This window comes from Meleagris gallopavo, chromosome 21 (genome assembly GCF_905368555.1).
Source record: "Meleagris gallopavo chromosome 21, MGAL_WU_HG_1.1, whole genome shotgun sequence".
Taxonomy (NCBI): Eukaryota; Metazoa; Chordata; class Aves; order Galliformes; family Phasianidae; genus Meleagris; species Meleagris gallopavo.
Genome location: NC_139424.1, coordinates 4,053,944 through 4,068,067, shown reverse-complemented (window position 1 = coordinate 4,068,067; position 14,124 = coordinate 4,053,944). Strand labels below are relative to the sequence as shown.

The window sequence follows — 14,124 nt, the reverse complement described above, 5'->3', positions numbered from 1 at the left end:
AAAGGGCCCCGCCCGGCGCTGCTCCGCGCCGTGCTCTGCCGTGCCGCGCCGTGCCGCCCCCGGGTCAGACGGCATCCCCCAGGGCGCCCCGTGTCCCGCAGTTCCATGGAGCACATCCTGCACGGCACCTCGTACCCTACAGAGCATCCCACGCGCCGCAGGGTTCCCCACATGGCTCCCCACATCCTGCCCGGCCCCCCATATCCCTCAACATCCCACTCCTTCAGGGTACCCCAAATCCCATTGCATCCCGCAGGGTCATCCTGCATCCCCATCTCCCATCTCACAAAGCCCCATCTCCCGCATGGCACCCCGTATCTCATGCAGCACTCTGCATCCCAAATGCACCTCGCATCCTGCAGGGTACCCCATGTTCCCCAGTTCTGTGATCCTATAATTCCATATCCCATCCTGCATCTTGCATGGCACCCCACATCCTGCAGGGTACCTCGTATCCCAGAAGGCATCCCAGCAACCTATATGGGCACCTCATATTCCATATCCCACCCCACATCACACAGGGCACCCCGCATCCCTCATGGCATCGCACACAGCACCCTGCATCCTACAGCAGCCCCACATTCCACATCCCACCCTGCAGCTCTCATGGCACCCCACATCCTGCATAGCATCCCAAACCCCAAAGCATCCCATCCCACCCTGCACTCCCATCACATAAGGTGTCCTGCCTCCTCCACACACCCACATTCCATATCCCACCCTATATCTCACATGATGCCCCACATCCCATACCCCAATTTCCTCCTCCAGCATCACCCCGAGGGACAGCACCTCCACACTTCCTGTGTGACCCAAAACACATTTTCCCACTGCTTAGGGGAGGGGATTGGGGACCAGCAGCCCCCCAGGAGCGCACCCAGCCCCAGGCTTTGCCATGCAGCAGTATCAGCCCCAGGTCAAGGTGTCAAGGTCTGTGGGTCGGCGCTCGCCTCGCTGTCCCGCTGACATATTTATAGGGCCATCGCCGTCCCTGCCAAGGGGGTCAGGACACAGCCATAATCCTCCTCTTGCTGCAGGGGGACCGGAGCCGGGGGAGCTTTAAGCGATTTACTGCGGGGTCACATTACGGAGGGGGCCTCCCTGGCGGGCGGATCAGGATGACTCACCAAAAAATGCAACGGGGATTTGCGGGAGGAACAAATCCTTTTTAGTTCTGCAAAGCACCTGTAGGATTAAGGCAATGCCGGTTATGTAAGGGGCAGAGAGGGGAAGGTTTGTTGGTGTTATTGTTGTTATTTATTATGTTTCCTCGCCGTCCTTTTACCTTACAGGGCGTCACTTGGTGGGATTTTGGGAGAGGTTTGGGGTATGTGGGGAACACGTAACCAGGGCTACTGTGGGGCCGGGGCTGTGCCTCATCCACATGAACTGTGGGGCAAAGGGTTTTCTTCCAGACTGGGGGATGCCAATGGGGCTTTGCTCAGCGGTCCTACAGAGCACCTCCGGCCTGGTGGGGCTGTGGGACGGCCCCGTAGGGTTCTCTGGGGCCAGAAAGTGGTGTTTGCCATCAGCCTCTTTGGAGATGGCCCTGTGGGTTGGGTATGGCCAAATCCCTGGATAGAAGGAGCTGTTGGTCACCGCTGCAGGTCTGGGAATGGGCTGAAATAGAACGTAGGGTGGGGGGTCACTGATGTGAAAGGGGGAGAAGGAAGAGACCTAAAGAGAGCTGTGAAACCCCAAAGCCCACAGCAATGGGGAACTGGGAGCAGTGCAGGGAAACCCCACTGGGGTCCTCCTGGAGCTTCTCCTGGCCACCCAAAGGGCAGTACCAAACCACTATTGCCTTTCTTCCCCTAAAAAACCCCCATGGGTGCACTCCATGACCTCCCCATGCATGGGGACCTGCAGAGCCCCATCCCCTCGTGTCACCTCGCAGCATCGCTCCTACAGCAGCACAGACAGTGCTCGCAAGGACCAGCGCTTGCAGAAGGGTTTCCATAGCGACCAGCACCCGAAAAGCCCCAGATCTCGGCTGCTCTGCAAGGATGTGGGGCTGCTGCTCTGTGTGCCCCTCAGCAGCATGTTGACCTTGGGCACTGTTGTCCCCAGGATGAATTCTTGGGGGTGGCATCTGTGCAATGGGGACAGAGCTCCGTGCAATGGAGACAAAGCATCATGCAGTGGGGGCAAAGCACGAATGCAAAGCATTAGGGATCAATTTCTATGCAATGGGGACAAAGCTCCACTCGATGGGGACCAAGCACCAGTGCATCACACAGAGGACAAAACATGAATGCAATAGGGGCAAAGCTCCTTGCAAGGGGGAGAAAGCTCCATGCATGAAGACAAAGCTTCACATAATAGGGACAAAGCACCAGTGCACTGCATGGTGGGGACAAGACCCCAGTGCAACAGGGACAAAGTTCCACTCAATGGGAACAAAATACCACCGCACCACACAGTGGGGAAAACCTTAATGCAATAGGGAGAAAACTCTACACAGTGGGCACGTGGGGGAACAAAGCAATGCACTGTGCAGTGGGAACAAGACTCCGAGCTCCATGCAATGGAAGCTCTGTCAGTAATGCTGGGGGGTACGCGGGGGCCAGGCCGTGTGTTGCCCCATCGCTGGGCCCAGCTGCCATTGGGTGAGAGTGAAAATCCCCACCGCCACCTCCAGTTCTGCTCGCTCCAACTCTGCGAGTCAATCAATCCCTGTGTGGGTGGGGTGGGGGCTCCCTCGGGGTATGGGGGCTCCGATATTGGGGTGCTGGGACATCTGGGGTGCTGGGTGGGTGCAAGGTGGGATGGGCAGCAGCGGAGGCACTGCTCCCTGCGAGGTTACATTGCACTACCACAGCCCTTCTGCCAAAAATAACCACACATGACAGAACCACCTATTGATCCCCGGGGCCGGGCTGCACCCAAGGTTAACCCTTTGGGTCCAGTTCCTATATTTCCAGCCGCAGTGCCACGGGGCAGCGGGTGCTGCTGATGGCTGTGGGTGTCTGCATTGCGTGCAGCCAGCGCTGCTGAGCGCGATCGATTGCAGCGCTCCATTTGCAGAGCACGGACACGGCGCTGCCTCGTGGCTATGGAGACCCAGCACTGCTGTGGTGACAGCAAGAGAAGAGCTGTGCCCCCGCCGTGGCCCCCAAAATGCAACCGGGGTCTGCGTGAGCAACGTGCAGGTTAGAGGGATACGGAAAGCACAGGTTTTCCTTTAATTATTTCCCTGAACGGCTGTCGATACTAATTAAGACTGTTTCCCATAATCAAATTTAAAGCAGAGAGGGGCTGCCGAAACCCTTCTCTCTTGTGCTGCATTGGGATCAAAGCGGCTTTCAGAGTAAATTAGCAACAAGCTCCCATCTCCCCCAGCAGCTGCAGCACCGAAGGACGGCGATGTCTGAGGGAGGGGTCCTGGCAACCCTGCAAAAAAATAGGACAAAATAGGACAAAAAGGATAAAAACTCTTTTCCCCAGAGTAAGGATGTCTGCCAGCTGCTCAGTGGGGATGGGGTAGGGCCACAGCCCCTCACTGCTCAGGGATGGGGATGGGCATGGGGGTGAGCAGAAGCGGGGCTAAGGCTTTGTTTGGGATGCAAAGGGAAGGGAAAAGAATGGGGGAAATCACGATCAGCCCTGCACCGTCCTCTCGCTGTGGGGATGGGGGTTCTGCCAACCCTGAATCCAGCGTGGCAGACTCCTAGGATCACTGAGATGGGGAAATAACCACTGAGATCATCTCATCCAACCATGCATCTGAGCAAAACATCCCAGAAAGGAAACCCCAAACAATTCACTCAATGCATAGCTGTTTATTTAATCACTCATCCTGCAGAACTCTACATTATTCAAAATGATTTACGAAGAGTACAAGTGTGAATAGCAGCAGAGGTTCCAAGCCACCCTACGTAACATCTAAAAAAAGCCAATAGAACTGTCCCAGCAAAGCCCCAGCGAGCAGCCCACCCCTCCCTGGATCACATTTCCCAACGGCAGAGAGCAAATATCATCATCTAAAGCCAACGGGCTCACAGGGGAGCAGCTCTTACGCCCTGCCCTCAGGTGGTGCTGAGCATCCCACAGCCCCGGCTCCATCCTCAAAGTGCCGTGGGTCGGTCTTACCCCGCACTGGGGCTACTGGTTCCCAACAGGGGCGGAAGGTGCAGCGTTGCCCCCATCCAACGAAGCAGAAAGCGAAGCGATAGTGAAGGGCCGGATCCTGCTGCGGGAGGAGTGGTGCAGTCAGGCTGTCACTGCCACATGTCACCGCCATCCCCGTTCTCGTGGAACTTGTGCAGGTGGTCGGCGAACCTGGGGAAGGGCAGGGCCGGGTTAGGGCGTTCCTCCAGACATGGGGGAAGCCAAGAGATCCCACCTTGCCTTCACTCCATCTTTAGCTGCTTTCCCAACCCAACCCCCACCCTCGCTCACAGCACCCGGCTCTGCTCAGACCCCCATTGCCACCCCAGCCCACCCAGCCCTGCTCACACCCACTTCTTGGCGCAGAACGCAGCGCAGTCCCTGCCCACGCTCTCACTCCAGGCAGTTTTGTAGAGAACCTGCAAAATAAGGAATGCAATTGGGGTGGGCTTGTGTGCAGGCCTCTGCCTGATGTGCTCCCACTGCGGCATCCCATCCCTACCATGACATCCCATCCCTATCATGACATTCCAACTCACCATGATATTCCAATCCATCACGACACCCCGTCCCTTACAATGACATCCCAGCCCCACCATGACATCCCATCCCCGTCATAACATCCCACCCCTACTATGACATTCCTCCCATCATGACATCCCATCTCTTACAACGACATCCTGCCCCCATCATGACATCTCATAATATCCCACCCCCACTGAAGCATCCCTTCCTCACCATGACATGACATCCCGCCTCCCTGCAGCATCCTACGACATTCCCATCCCCAGCAGTGCTGCAGGAGCAGCAGCTTTGCCCACTCCCAGGCAGTGCTGGGCTCGGTCTATAAACCCTTTTGTTTCTAGGTGAAGCCAGATCATCCCAAGCATGCAATATTTATGATTATTTTTTTAGGTTAGTGCTTCAAACTTTAATGACACTTAACTTTTTATTTTCTATGTTCCTTCCCTCACCAAAATAACACAAGGTTGGATTTACTTTGAGATGATCAAGTAGAAATATTGTTCTGACTTGTCTTTCATCTTGTTTCATCCTTTAATTATTGATGTTGAGATTTCTATTTTTTTTTCTTTCTCTTGAAATGATAACTCAGCCCCCAGCAAACATGTGAGGTACGGGATTTTGGGCAGCCCCAGCACTGCTCCACATGGCCGTGCTTTGCTCCCACCACACTTACCAGGAAGACAAGGCAGTGCAAGAGCAGCGTGTAGAAAAACGCGACAGTGCGAGCGGTCTTGTTGGATAGGATGAGTCGTCCCTGCAGCAAGAGCAGAGATTAAATCCCATTTTGATGTGTGCTAGGGATTCAATGCCTAGGGTGAGCGGCTTGGAGTTTTGGTGAACTCAAGGCCGTGAACCACAGGGCTGAGCCCCCTAGAAGATGTCAGCCCTTTAGGATACCGTTGGGCATTGACATTGGCTGAGGGAGGATGGAATTGGGTGTCCATCCCTTGGAAAGAGCCAAGCTTGGGAACAACCACAGCCCAGAAAAGCAGCTTATGGAGAACAGATCCTACACTGCCACTTTGTATTCCTGCTGTGAAAGCTGGGGATTCATTATGGACAGAAGCAAATTCCCCAAAACACCACGTGGGATTTCTGAGGGTGGCATTAAAACCCACAGATCTCCCATCAAACCAACCCTGTGCTGAAATCATCTTTGCTATTCAGGGCCACGGCGGAGGCTGCTGTAACAAACAAGATTATGTTCTTAAATATTCCCAGGGAGTAACTCCCGTAAGTCAGTTTTTTTGTAAATGCCTCTCATTAATTCTCCGTGGCGCTGGCACACCACCCGATCCATATTCATGCTGGCATTTGCTTGGTTTTCATGCAAATGACAACTTTGCCTTCGTTATGAGATATTTCAGCATTCTGTGGCTGCTACAGGCCAGCGTTAACCTCTGTCGTGCTGGATAGCTGGGAGTCAACACCCCAAACCCCACAACCATGGCAGGGACGGGTCTGCCCCGCATCTCACCATGCTCAGCGTGGCTTTGTCCCAGGGACTCAGGCTCAGGTACTTGCGCTGGCGCTCCTGCAAAGAGAAGATGCACTGAGCTGAACTGGGGGCCGGAAGGAGTGATTGGGGGATGCAGATCTGGGAAGGTGAGGTGTTGGTGTGAGTGTGGGTGCACTGTGTGGAGTCCCATACCTTCCTGCTGAAGGAGGAGAAGGGATCCAGGCGCTCTTCGTACTGCGAGGAGTAACGCAGCTCTGTGTCATCCCTGCTGCTGCCCTGTAGAGGTGAAGGCGCGATGAGACCCGTGGATGGCACGGCCACATGTCCTCCCTGTCCCACACCCCTGGACACAGGCGCTGCCCTCCCCAGCCTTATTGGGAAGAAGTGATCCCAATGGATGGAGTGGTGCATGATCCAGTGGATGGACTAACAAGACCAGTGCGTTCTGAACATCACACCCCAAATCCCTGTGTGATGGGCAGGACAATGACAGTGGCTCATGGGGAAGAAACCAGTGCTTAACCCCATAGCTACTGCCAGCAGGGCAAATGGTGAGGAAGAGTAAGGAAACCTCTTGATAGAAGGCAACAGTTTGGATGGGCTCAGGGATGGAGGCTCTGCCCTGCTCTCACCAGCACACGGCTACTGGTGGCTTCAAGGCACTCAAACCACGCTGCAAGAGGACCTTTAGCAACTATGCCCTTACGTTCTGCAATGCGATACCCCGATGAGGCCAGATCCCGATATAGGGACGCTGAATTCATCAGATCTGGCCTTATTGAATGATCTTTGATGATTATTTTTAACTTGTCACATGCCTGATTAGGTTGTGAATTATGCAACGCGGCGCGCGGGAGCCGTGTGCTCTTTAGCTCATGCTGATGGCATCCAGGGGTTGTGGGAATAAACATGGGAATGATCTTCCATGGGAGACACAGGGAAAAATGTCAGAGGGGCCAACCTCACCCCGGCGTGAATGAGACCCAAATAAGGTCCTGCACAGTTGTGGGAGTCTCCCATCCCTAAATGCCATTAAAATGTCCATCAGTAACAGGGGAGGTAAGGCAGGGAGGTGGCAGGGGACAGCCTCCTGCTGCCGTTACTGGGATAAATGGGGCTTTGGGATCTGCCTGTCTGTGTCAACCCAACGGGAGGACAACCAGCAGCACTCACCCGGCCGGGGTAACTCTGCAGGAACTTGATCTTCTCATAGAGCTTGATGTTATCAGCCCGCAGGTTGTCCAGCTCGCTCTGCAATGCGTGCACCGTGTGCTGCATCATGCGGTTCTCCTGCATGGGGAGCAGTAAGCAAAAAGGTTCAGCCCCAGTGGCACTGTCCTCATATGGGATGCAGAGCCCCACTGCACCAGTGAGGCTGGAAGGTTCACCTGTCTGAGGTCCCTGACACTAAAGGTGCAGGGTGTCCTCAATGGCACAGTTGCATGGCTCCGCTCTTGGTTGAACACAGCCATGCAATGAGGGTGATGGGGATGTGATGGGAGCCTGCTCCCCATTGTTTACCTTGATGGGACTCCAAAACATGGTAGGAGGGGACTTGCTGATGCCCAGTTTTGCCATCCCTGATGCAGTACCACATTCCTCACCATGCTCTCCCCTCTCAGTACGCCCAACTTCCACGATCTTGATTAAAATTGTCCCTACTGGCCCAGCCCTGCCTTATTGAAGAACCCAATCCCGTGACGCTATGGGAGCTACAGAGCCAGCTCTGCCCATATAAGAGGTTCTTTGGAGCTGTCCTTCAACTTCCAGAGCTCTTGGGTGAAACTCTGCTCCAATCCACATTCATTTTGTGCTCCTTTCGTCCAGCAGCCCCAGTGCTACGCTGGATGGCCAAGCACACGGGGATGCAAGATAGCCAAGCACACCTGCACCGCAGCAGGGATTTGGACTGCCCTTATGAGCAACACTGACAGGTCCTGGTCCCACTAACCCTAGAATGTATATTTCCTACTGCTTGCACTGGTGCTGTGCTGATGAAAAACCCCACATGGCAGACAAGCAGCCCACCGCAGCACGCAGGACCTGCCCACCCCACATACCCCCTCCAGCTCCTGGTTCCTGGCTCGGAAGCGTTCCCTCTGGCTGGAGATGATGGAAAGCAGTGAGTCCACCTGCCCCTCAGGGAACGGGGCACTGGGGGATGGTGGATGACCTGTGGACAACAGTGAGTGTGAAGCAAAACCCAATGGACACCCACCACCCATCCTGCAGCAGCACCACCCCATTCCATGGGTGCCCCCTATGGGCGCTGGGCTGTGGCCAGGAGGACCAGCAATGCGTGCTGAACACAAAACACATCACTGTCCCCAGTGAGGGATGTGCTGTCTGTGTCTGCCTGGGACCATCTCCACGTCACTGTCCCCAAGAGGTGAGTGCCCTGCCCACGGCTCTGGGATGGCTCCCACCCGCACCCCGAGAAGTTTTTGGATGCCTCTCACCATAGAACAGCGCGGTGGCCTCCTTGATGGGCTCAGGTATCTTCTCCAGGCTGGGGATGGCTGCGCCCTGGGGGCAAGCAGAAGGGATTCAGCATTTCCCACTCAGTGCCTGTCTGGGAGCGTCTCTGCCAGACGGGTGCTCAGCAAGGGTCAAGCCAAAGACGATGATGCTTGATCCTAATTACTGTGATGCTCAACTCTAAAACCTGTCCCTTCATGGGAAGAGAAGGGCTGGATGGCCCTCAGAAGCCACTCCTGCCACCTCCCACATGCCAGCACCATCCTGTATATGGGCTTGATGCAGCACCCAGGTGGGCAACGGGTTGGAAAATAAAAAGAAAGAAAGAAAATGTGGGAAAACAAAACCCAAAATCAAACAGAAGAAAGAACAGAGGAGGTGATATGACAACCCCATGCCTGCTGCAGGCCCTCCCCCATAGGTGGTCATCCCTGGGGCCACCCCGAGTCATGGAGCTGTGAGCCAGGGGGTTACCTCTGCGTCTGGACGATGCACAGCAGAGAGGGCCTGGATGGTGCTTAGGTCGTGTTCCAGTTTGGCCACCAACTCCTTCTGCCCTGCCAGCCCCGACACGGCCTCCGTCAGCTGGATCTGCAGCTCCGCACAGCGCACTGCAAAACAGAGCCAGGGCTGTCAGCCAGGACCCAAGGGGACACCAAGAGATGTGGAATTCCCACCCAGAGTGCTGAAGCTGCCTCACAGGCAGCAAATCCCGTTGTTCCAGGCCTCCATCCCTGCTTCTGGGGGCACAGCAGGAGTACATCAGCAGCCCTGAGCTGCTCCAGACAAAGCACCCACTGGGGTGAGATGGGGGACGGGGACATCTTTGGAGATGGTCCCTGCCCAGCTTCCAGCAGAGCAACGTCCTTCTAGTGCCTCCCAGTCATAGCCACCCCCCAAACCACAGCAGTGCAAGACCCCCAAAAGGGCCATCCAACCCCAAAGCTGTGCTGGCAGAGCTGCCCCACTGGAGGTCACTATTTCTCAAGAAATGGTGACGGCTCCAATCCCAAAACACGGGTGGTCCAATGCAAAATACCTGCATTAACAAGATTTGGAAAGAAGAAAAACTCTTCCCTACGATTAATTATTTAATTGGATGTTTCTTAAAACTGCCTGTTCACGTGTAGTTGGGAAGCTCTCGTTGGCCAAAGGAAAGTGGCCGCAATGGTGCGATGCTGCCCTGCATTTCCCCACGTCCCTGCTGGCGCTGGAGCAGCTCTGCATCCCCACTTCTTCCTCAACATTTTTGCTTTCAGGGTGCATAGAGCAAAAGTGCAATTTGCTTTCTGTTCTCCAGGGAAGCACATCTCCCACTTTTAAACAACAACTTGTTCTTCCTTCCCTTGGGGTTCATCTCCATGAAAACAGAGAAGTTGGGAACAACCTCTAATCCTAAAGCAACCGAAATGGATGGAGCTTCTCTCTGATCCCACCACCCCATATCTTTGTTCAAAGTTTTTTTAATCATAACTTTCTCTGCCCCAAAGGGCAGCAGCAGGAGCAGCCCCAGCTCAGCTGGGCACTGGAGATGAGTGCTGGATTCCGCTTTTGCATCCTCAGAGCTGCTGTGCTGCCACGACCCGGCCCTGACCCTTCAGATGTGCAAAAGCCTCAAAAGAGAGACAGAGGCACCACAGAAGATAATGGGACAAAGAAGGTGAAGCCCTGAGGAAAATGGGATTTTAAACCCTATGTCTTTCTCCTGAAGCCTCATTGTCCTTGACTTTTCAGACTACAGAGAAGCCATATCCAACGCGCTACTGCTTTACGAAGGCAATGCAGCAACAGGACGGCTGAGTGCTGACAGAAGCCCCCAGCCCTGCCCGTGTCCCACTGCAGTGCTGCCAGCTCCACCTGGCATGCAGGAAGCATGCAGTGCAGGTGACAGCAGCGCTGCAAGCCTTCCTTCGCCGTCCTTGGCAAGGTGGTGGGCAGATGGGTGCTGCGCCAGGTTGTGCGTGGGGCTCCAGTGGTGCATTAGCAGTGGGTTGGGCCAACCTGCACCTGATGATGGCTTTTCTCAGCCAAATCAGGACACTGATCCAAAAGTCTCAAACTTTCATTATGCCTGGCTGGTCAGCGTGGGTCACTGCAAGGAGTGCAGAACCATAGAATCATTAAGGTTGGAAAAGACCTCTCTGACACCCCATCCCTGGAGGTGCCCAAGGCCATGGATGGGGCCCTGGGCATCCATTTCCAACGGCAGGTTGGAAATGGACGATCTTTAAGGTCGTCTCCAACTTGAGCCATTCTGTGATTCTATGGTAAGAGCATCAAATCCAACCACCAGCCCATCCCCACCGTGCCCTCTGAGTTCCCTGTTGACTGCAACGTGGATCCCAGCAATTCAGCACAAACTGCCTGTTCAAACACAAGGCTCAAGCAGATTCATTGAGTTTTGGCTACCAACCACTGAACTTGGGCTACCACCACCGCACTACAGTCCTGCAGGCACAACTGACCATCCCAGGAGCCTTGGGCACAAGCAAGTGATCAACCACACAGCTCTCCCACAGCCTTTACTGCTGGCCTGGAGAAGAGTGGGGGTCCCTGCTGCTGACCAAAACTCATGGAGATGGTGCAGCACTGATCAGAGGCGTTCTACATTAAATAGCACAGCAAAAAATGCACAATCACAAAGCAAAGATGGAGAAGCCCTGCGGGCACATTGTGTGCAGCTCATCAGGAGCACCCACCAGACCTTAAGCCCCGCGTGGCTGCGGAGTGCTGGCAGCTCGGCCTCCTGCAACAAGCCCCAGCAGTTGGACTCCCTTGGCAAATCATCCAAAATAAACAGCATCTGTTTTCACAGATGGAGAAAATTAAGACATACTAGCAACTTAGTTTGAAGTTATAAGGCCAGACATAAATAAATGAGAGGCAATCTTTTCATAAGATGGTGGCTTGATTACTGAGGATAGAGCAGACGAATAAATCACCTTGGGGTGATAGGCTGTGACTTGCTGCACATCCATAGGACTGCAGGAACTGCTCGTGTGAATCCTCTTAGCCCGAAGGAAACAGGAGCTGAGTGATACTATGGAAGGGACCTGCGGGCAGCAGCACACACATGGGCACTTACTGCAAATTAGCTGAGGCTTTGCAAGTTCACACCCTCATTTGCCTGATGATAACTTTCTAATCTGCCTCCATTACTGGATGGCATCCTGGGATTTACAGAACTGTAAAAAAGAAGAAAACAAGAAAAGAAATGATGTGGCATGTTTGGAGCTTTCTTTGAGAAACTATTCTTTCAGAAGTCAGCTGAAGTGCGTTGAAATCCAGCACTTCAAAGACTTCAAGCCCATTTTATTGACTGGAAGGAAGATGATGGCATGATAACGAAGGCTCAGGAGCCTCGAGCCAAGGCTGAGAGCCAAAGATAGCAGCAGGAACTGGGTCTGCACTCTGCAGGGCACTGAGCCCTTCCCATGCTGGGCTGCCCTGGTTAATGACCGGATGCTGAGGGCCATCACTTCGAAGTCAAAATGGTTTCTCTTCCCCATGCGAGGGCTTTTTGGCATCTCTCTCCCACGAAACTTTCCAGGCCAACAATATCTCAACTCCAGTCCTACCTGATGCCAGAGCTCCCAAGTTTATACTTGTGTAAGAACAATTTAAGGTTCTTGAAATACTTCGCATTGGGCTTTTAAGGAAATCTGAAAAAGATGGTGCTGTTATAGCCCAAAGTCCTGCTCCCTTTCTGGGAGAATCAAAGGGAGCTGGCCGTGTTCCACAGCTGAAGGGATGAGGGGGCAGAGTCCGCAGGCTGCAGATTCCCTCCTGGATGAACCAGGTTGTCTTTGTCCTCTTCTGATCCCGAGGAACAAAAGATCAGAGCAGAAGTTCTTCCCATAACAGGAAGGTCATCAAAAGCCTTTTTGTGCTGTTCATCTCAACAGTTCATATTCTATCTTGGCCTTTTTGTAATGTGGGACAGTGTTTCTGCATTGTCCACAGTTGCATGGGGTCATTCGTTCTGTCCTAATGCTCTTCCTTGGGGCTGCTGTTGCTGTGAGCAGTCAGTGGGCTGAGAAACAGGACAAGAAGGCAGGGAATTATTTGGTATTTCTTTACGCAAGGCATCAGAGCCCTGTCTTATTCAAATCTAGCAGCATCATCTTCAATGCAAACCTGTTCAGAAGGAAATGCTGTAAGGCTGTAGCCCAGCCAAACTGCCCCTCATGTTCACCTCATCTCACAGGGCGATGATTAAACATCACATCACCTGAAGGGTGGATATTCTTTCAAAGATCTCCCCAGAGTGAGTGAAGACACTGGACGTGCAAGCCAAGAGCTCCAGAAAGCCCAACAACTCTACAGAAGTTGCACACAGATTGGTCTTCTGGGGCATTTTAAAGCAACCTGTCTGGAAAGGGAAGAAAGGTCTCAGAGAGGAGGAAGGTCAGTCCGGAGCAATCAGATGTTTGTGTTTGCCCAGGAGGCAGATGACAAAAAGGAAGGGATGATGACATCCCTCACAGCCACCTGCAGCTCCTGGGCACAATCTGCCCCATCTTTAGCCACAGGTAGCAGCCCTGGAAGAGCCCCGAGGTCCAAGTGTAAGCACGGCTCTGAAGATGCAGAGAATACATCAAGAATTTTCAGCGATGTCCTTCGGGAATGCATGCAGAAGACAGGAAGACCTAGATGGCAAGGGCTGGGACTGAAAGTAGGGAGGGCAGCAAATCTCATTGTCACTGCTGTGTGCTGCCAAAAAGAAAACGGGGCATTCCTGCCCCCTCCCTTCCTCTGCCCCTTTCTTTTTAGCCCGCTCTGCAGCATGAGGGCTGTGGGAAGGGCTGAGGGCTTTCTCCTGCCCTTTTCTCTGGCTCAGCCACTCCAAAATAAACAGCCCCCAGAAAGCATCACAGTGCCACTTCAGAAATCCACCCTGGAAGGAGAGATTTCATAGAAGAGCGGATTATTTCCAAGGGTACTAAGATAATTACATGGGTAACGAGGAAGAGTTCAAGAAAACAGTTTGAATTTTCTTATCAGTTTCCCATAGCTTGGAGCAAAAAGAAAATAAAATGCTTTGCTATAATCAAATCATGTTTTCTGAAGCCCTCTGTTGGCAAGCACACAACCTCTTCAGCTCTCCCATGAAAACAGAAATGATTTTTGCAATGGAAAGAAGCGGGGCCCAAGAACAGGATGTGAGCTGCTCAGCCGTGTCTGCTCCTGTGGGATCCAGCTATCCACCACGTCTCGATCTCTCACTAAGGCAGGGTGGGCCCAAGGCCACTGCCCACCCGATGCAGTGCTGGCGTCTCCCTGCACCCCAAGAAGACTACAGACCAAGTTTTCTGCCATTAACTCTGTAACTTGTCCAGCACCAGCTCTGTACTTCCACACCTACACCGTGCTGTTCGCGTGGCCACGCGTGGCTTTGTTCCTCAGTGCAACAGCACCATACCTAAAGAAAAACGTGAGTTATAGACATACAAATTAACCAACTCGAGGTGTAACGCTTTAAAAGTTTTCAGCTGAAAAGCTTTAAGTGATGATGGTGAAATCATACAACACAGCGATAGCAATCAACAGTC

The 14,124-nt window shown here is 53.4% G+C and overlaps 1 protein-coding gene across 1 annotated transcript in view; it reads right to left on the bottom strand.

The window, feature by feature from the left end:
* Nucleotides 1-3,767: 3,767 nt before the first annotated feature.
* CUX1 (cut like homeobox 1) overlaps nucleotides 3,768-14,124 on the bottom strand; it is a 226,856-nt gene continuing 216,499 nt past the window's right edge. Inside the window, exons 15-23 of the mRNA XM_085240899.1 lie at nucleotides 9,047-9,183; nucleotides 8,554-8,620; nucleotides 8,155-8,267; nucleotides 7,268-7,384; nucleotides 6,287-6,370; nucleotides 6,113-6,169; nucleotides 5,309-5,389; nucleotides 4,465-4,529; nucleotides 3,768-4,281 (exon numbers count right to left, since the gene is read on the bottom strand). Coding sequence (XP_085097025.1) covers nucleotides 4,221-4,281; nucleotides 4,465-4,529; nucleotides 5,309-5,389; nucleotides 6,113-6,169; nucleotides 6,287-6,370; nucleotides 7,268-7,384; nucleotides 8,155-8,267; nucleotides 8,554-8,620; nucleotides 9,047-9,183 — 782 coding nt within the window. The 3' untranslated portion in view covers nucleotides 3,768-4,220. The remainder of the gene's footprint in view (nucleotides 4,282-4,464; nucleotides 4,530-5,308; nucleotides 5,390-6,112; nucleotides 6,170-6,286; nucleotides 6,371-7,267; nucleotides 7,385-8,154; nucleotides 8,268-8,553; nucleotides 8,621-9,046; nucleotides 9,184-14,124) is intronic.